Source organism: Chlamydotis macqueenii, chromosome 1 (genome assembly GCF_036417535.1).
Source record: "Chlamydotis macqueenii isolate bChlMac1 chromosome 1, bChlMac1.mat, whole genome shotgun sequence".
NCBI lineage: Eukaryota > Metazoa > Chordata > Aves > Otidiformes > Otididae > Chlamydotis > Chlamydotis macqueenii.
Window position 1 is genome coordinate 108,328,867 of NC_141556.1, and position 6,000 is coordinate 108,334,866.

Consider the following 6,000-nt stretch of genomic DNA (forward strand, 5'->3'; position numbering starts at 1 on the left):
GAGGTATAAAATTCTGTTTCCCAACTTTCTACTTAAAAAATCTTTTTTATGCAGAGTCTCCAATACTCGATACAGCAAGATGATATTGAACAGGGAAGATGTTAAGTGGATAAGACATTAAAGAAAAGACAAATGAGAAAAGTATTTTCTCCTACTATGTAGAAATTCTTAACCCTGTAAGAAACTGAGATAATGTTTTATGAATTTGTCAATTTTAAGGAAGATCCAAATTTGAAATTAAACCTTGTCCACAGTGCTGAATATTTATGTATGCTGCCAGATTAGTGCTAATCAACTTTGGATTTGGGATCAAGGAATGCCAAGCAAGACATAGTTTAGTGCCATTGGTTTGAGATGAGGAGTGCTAGACAAAAGGGAGGGGAAAAGGAAAAGATTCCCACTGAACCAGGATTAGGCTGTACAGCTTCTGAGGGAGAGCTGTGATTGTGATTGTGAGTTTTAAACAATTTTATCTGCTTATAGGATTTCATGTTGGTGAAAGAAACTGAAGTTTTGAAATGAAAGTTGAAACTGAATTCAATGTAATTTTTCATATAGAATGTGTAGCGTGGAAAGTTATAGTCTTTATCAGAAAAGTTTCTGTTTCAGGTTGGAATTGTTGGAAGAACAGGAGCTGGTAAATCAACGCTCGCAAGTTGCTTGTTTAGAGTTCTGGAGGGATCTGAAGGCAAAATAATTGTTGATGGAATTGATATATCAACTATTGGACTCCATGACCTACGTGGAAATCTTAACATTATTCCACAGGTGAGATGTGTTTTAGAAATAACTTTTTTTTTTTTTTTTTTCCTAACACAAGACACTTCATTTTATTTTTTTTTTGAGAAATTATAACCCCAAAGTCTACAGGCTGCCAAGACACAAAGGCATAAAATCCAACAGCATTTTACTGATCTTTGAAAACAGGCTCTGTTATGGCCTATCATTTTTTAGAATTGAATATTTGAGAATCTTAGCTATTTGTTTAGACAGTGATTTTCAGTACTGCTGGCATAAGGCTATCCTGAAAAAGGTCACAACTGCATCTTGACAATTATATAGAAGAAGCCTCAAAACAGGAAGACCAGAAGTGTGACATTAGGTTTTATTTTGCCAGGTTTAGTTTAAAGGTCTTAGCTAGAATAACTCATGTTCTGCAGAATCTGTGCGTATATAGCCTCATATGATGTTTTGAAGTCCCACCTGAAGGCAGGACTTCAAACTAGAGTTTAGAATAACTCTATGTCTAAGGAATGTAGGGAATAAAGTGATGTATACACAAATCATATAATATACATTTAAATTAATCTGCTATGCTCAGTCATGTGAAGCTGTCCCTGCTTACTTCAGAACAGGGTAGGAAACTCAAGATTAGTTCACATATTGTTAGGATCCTGTTCATGCAAGTAAACTGATTTGTGTTGAAATGCTCTAGTATAAAGTAAAACCTGGAACACAAATTTAATGGTCACCTGAAGATTCTTTGCATGTTCCTTGAATGCCATTCATAAAGCCATTCTTGTGCATGGGTGATGTTAACATCATTTGTAATAAATTTATCTGACATTTTTCAAAGGAAGGTGTCTCTTTTTCCCTAGCTTTTCTGGAGCTTTAACCCTGGTAATATTTCCTGTGTGTCTCTACCGTAGGCAGTGCATGGAGATGAGGCTAATATTTAAAACAAAATAGCTTGTGTTTTTCCAAGAACAAGCTGAATAGGAAAATACATATTTATATTCCTTTAAATCCTTGGCTACTTTTCCTTTGAGAAATATATTTGCTCAGAAGAATGATAAATTTACAGGTTTCAATGTAACTTTTGGGTCAGAAATGACAACACTAGACCAAATTGGATTATGCTGCAGGACTTTAAAACACAACAATTCATACAGGCTTGGTTGTTACTTTTTTTTTTTCGGGGGGCGGGGGGGGTGGTTTAAGCAGCTAATACTCTACAAATCTGCACAACATCTGACAGTTATAAATGACACAGTATTTTCTTAGCTGCAGTTGCAGGTCTGATTTACTGTGGTTGGAGTATATTGGATCCACATCAAGGCAACTAAATTGAGAGAGGTACAGGAAAGTTCGGTGAACTAACAAGGTGGGACAGACAAGGAAACTAGAAGTGGAAGGGTGGAAAAATGGAGACTGGAGCTTGTGGAGAGTAGGTGGAGTATGGAGTATTGAACTGCATAGGTTGGGAGAATGGAACTGGATGAAGAGGAAAAGTCTGGGATGGAAAAAGGGCCATAGCAAGATACCAAAGCTTTCAGTGTGCACATACTTTTTCACATCAGTCAAATATATGTTTTTAACAATCATATTAAAGTACAGATTTACAAATTATTTTAATGATGTCCTTATGCAAGTGACATGAAGTTTAAATGACGAGTATGCGCAAGATCTCATACCAATTTAACAGTCCTTTTTGGTCACCTAGCTCCCTCAAAATTATCACTGTTCTACTCGCATGTTGGCCTTTTACGGTCTACCTATTGGGTCACAACCACTGTGTCTTCACTAAGTCATTGTGTTTGTTCACTGCCTCCAAAAACATAATAAACATAAATCTGTGCACGTATTCATATATTGTCAAGTACTGACTTCTTAAATTTGCCTTTTTAAGAAAAAGGCTTTTGTGTGCTTCCAGAAGAATGTTTAGACTTAACAACTGACTCCTTCTTTCTACAGTCCTAAGTGCTGGCTGTGACCCATATGCATCCCAGCATGTACTAGTCTACATGTACTTTTCCAGACATCCCCTACTGTATTCAGTGCACAGAAGCTAGTGATGCTCATTGAATAAGCACTTAAGCAACAAATGCTTTTTTTCTTATTGCTGAATATGTCACCTTTCCTGTAGGAAACTGAGGCTATTTGACTTACAATCATAGCCTTCTAATTTTTCTTAACAGTACTCATGAATGTAGTATCCAGTGCTTCATGAACTTGACAATAGTAATAATTCATATGTTGTTGCCATTGCCAGATTCTGGGCAGGTCTTTAGTCAGCCATAGAACCAGGAGCACAGAGGATGCATAAGAAATCTATGCTCTTTGTATTTCACATTAATGAAGAACTGAGCACACTGAGAGCCCACGTGATTTTTGTCTTTTCATCCACCAGCTTCAAAATGTTACAATTTCCCTTGGAAAGCTTAATTTGTGAAATTATTTGGACGTCCCAGTTACTAATGTTAATGTAAAGATTTATGACAGACTCTTATAGGTTTGTGTCGGAATTGTGCACTCACATTCTGCTGTTATTTAGGACCCTGTCTTGTTTTCTGGAACACTACAGTCAAATTTGGATCCACTTGGAAAACACTCTGATCTTGAACTGTGGGAGGTACTGGAACTGTGTGACTTAAAGGATTTTGTCCAGTCACTTCCAAAGAAGCTCCTTCATGAGATTTCAGAAGGTGGTGAGAATCTCAGGTACATAAACAAGAAAGTGCTATTGCAGTTATTTTCTGGTACTGTAAAACTATGTGTTCCTTCCAGAGAATTTACTTCAGAAAGTATCAATATAAAAATTACACTTCTGGCATTCTAAGTAGAATTATTCTCGTTGTACATGTTTCTTTCAGGTGGCCAACTGGTAAGCTCCTATGGCCTGTTCTGTATGGGAAGCCAAGGCAGTAGACTATTTTCAGCTCAAGAATATGAGTGGGGGTGGGACAAGGCGAGGAGGTGCAATTCATGCACCACCTAATTAGATTTGGATAGAAAAGTGCTCATTTATTTAAATTAAAACAAAGCAAACCAACCCAAATCCCACAAACCTGGAAAGAAGGCAAAACTGCAGAGAGCTTTATTCCTTTGTTTTATTTCCTTAGGCAAAGTGACTTATTTTTTTCCTTGTAAAACGTTAACCCATAGTTGCCTAAGAAGGGTGACATGAAATAAAAGGACCCCTAAGCTCTAGGAGACAAATACTGAAGCTTTCAGCAGCAAGGGGGCAGGTCTTACATAGAGTGTACTGAATATCAACTTGAATTTTTTTGACAGAGCATTCTCAGGAGAAAGTTTCTAGAAGACATACCCCACAGCTAACCTATAGAAGTATCCAAACTTTTACACTGAACTTTATTAAAAATAATAAATGTGAATATGTGAAAATGTGACTATAGACATTGAAGGCAAGACTAAGTTTACGCTACAAAGTTCAGCCACAGGTGTTTAAGAGTCTATTATTGGTGTGCTGAGCAGGAAGAAATAAAAATTTCCAAAATATTTTTTCAAAAGTATAAATGTTGTTAAGAAAGCTAGAACAGATAGGCTCCACAGTAATCTTAGCTTTATATTGTTCTCCCCTGACCTGACCTTCTCAAATCTATTTTTAACAGTGTTGGGCAGAGACAGCTGGTCTGCTTGGCCCGTGTTTTGCTACGAAAGACAAAAATTCTGGTCCTAGATGAGGCAACAGCTTCTGTTGACATGGAAACAGATAACTTGGTGCAGTCCACCATCAAAAGAGAGTTTTACAACTGCACAATATTAACTATAGCCCACAGGTTACATACAGTAATGGATTCAGAGAGGTAAGTAAGTTTTGGTAAGCCATTTTAAAATTAAATAATTCATTTTAAATGCATCAGTTTTCAGACTTACTAAAGTTTATACTCCAACACTTTTTACCTTAGTATCTTTGTATCTGTACAATCAAGGTATCACAAAAGGTTTAAGCAGCGATTGTAATTTAGTATCGATAACCTGTGTTCTGTTTCCCCCTTCTAATCGTGGAATTAATGTAATATTTCTCGTGCTAAGGTACAGGTATAAGCTACTATTAAGACCACTTAATTCTCTAGAGTAAATGGACTATATTGTAGCACTTTTACCAATTAAGCAAAAATGCCATTTTCAAAAGGCTTTTTAAAATGTAGGAATTCCTAGATTTAGAAACCAATGAATTACCCAGTGCACTGATATTTGTTTGAACTAAGAGTTCCCATTATCCAGAGATACCTATATTAGGACTGGAAAATATGGTTGAAGAGCTGATTTTTCTTCTGTAATCTTTCTGCTTTTGCATTGTAGAGTGCTTGTTCTGGATGCGGGAAGGATTCTAGAATATGATACACCACGTAATTTGTTACAACGAAAAGGTGCCTTTTCTGAAATGGTTGCAGAGGCTGGGATAAGAACATGAAGAAAATGAATGAATTCTTAATGAGGATAAGAATTCCTTACTCCAGTAAACTCTTGAGGGATATCTGGCATTCCATATATATATATATACATGGCATATTTTATATTCCATATAAAATAACTAGCTTCCTTAAAAGCTCCTCACAGCATTGCTGTTTACTAAAACTACAATCTATATATATTGATCAGGTTTCTTAAAGTAACTTTCTGATTTTATACAAATCACTCACTCTGATCATATTGGCACTGGAACAACATAAAGAAGCAGTAATTTTCATGGCATATTTTAACTCTGCACTCGTAAAGACTGATTGAAAAATAAATCTTGCTATTCACACACTGATTTTAATTTAAAATAGTATTTAATTAAGTTGCTCTGACATAATACTCATTTACTTAATACATTCTTATTATGATTGTGAATTCATAAAAACCAAACCTGCTTACCATACAGGCAGATGTCACTTGGTACTGATTTTTAGGACATGCATATTTGCATATATACTTAGGTAATTCTTGAGGCAATAAACTTGACATATTAATTTAATTTTCCTTTCCAATTTCCTTGAATTCAAAAGGAAAAACAATTCCTTGTGATTTCTGAATAACTGGAAAAATTACTACATATACAGGCTGGGCAGAGAATGGATCGAAAGCAGCCCTGAGGAGAAGGACTTGGGGAGTACTGGTGGATGAGTAGCTCAACATGAGCCAGGAATGCACACTTGCAGTCCAGAAAGCCAACTATATCTTGGGCTGCATCAAAAGAAGTGGGGCCAGCAGGTCCAAGGAGATGATTCTCCCCCTCTGCTCTGCTCTTACATGACCCCACCTGGAGTACTG

General features: G+C 36.3%; 1 protein-coding gene across 9 annotated transcripts in view; it reads left to right on the plus strand.

Moving 5' to 3' along the window:
• LOC104476468 (multidrug resistance-associated protein 1) overlaps positions 1-5,704 on the plus strand; it is a 38,545-nt gene extending 32,841 nt beyond the window's left edge. For 8 of the 9 annotated variants that reach the window (XM_086763834.1, XM_086763795.1, XM_086763819.1 and 5 more), the window contains 4 exons: positions 610-768; positions 3,275-3,441; positions 4,353-4,547; positions 5,047-5,704. In XM_086763834.1, the coding sequence (XP_086619960.1) occupies positions 610-768; positions 3,275-3,441; positions 4,353-4,547; positions 5,047-5,158 (633 nt within the window). In that variant the 3' untranslated portion in view covers positions 5,159-5,704. The remainder of the gene's footprint in view (positions 1-609; positions 769-3,274; positions 3,442-4,352; positions 4,548-5,046) is intronic. The other variant, XM_086763801.1, reaches the window with a different exon arrangement.
• The last annotated feature ends 296 nt before the right edge of the window (positions 5,705-6,000 follow it).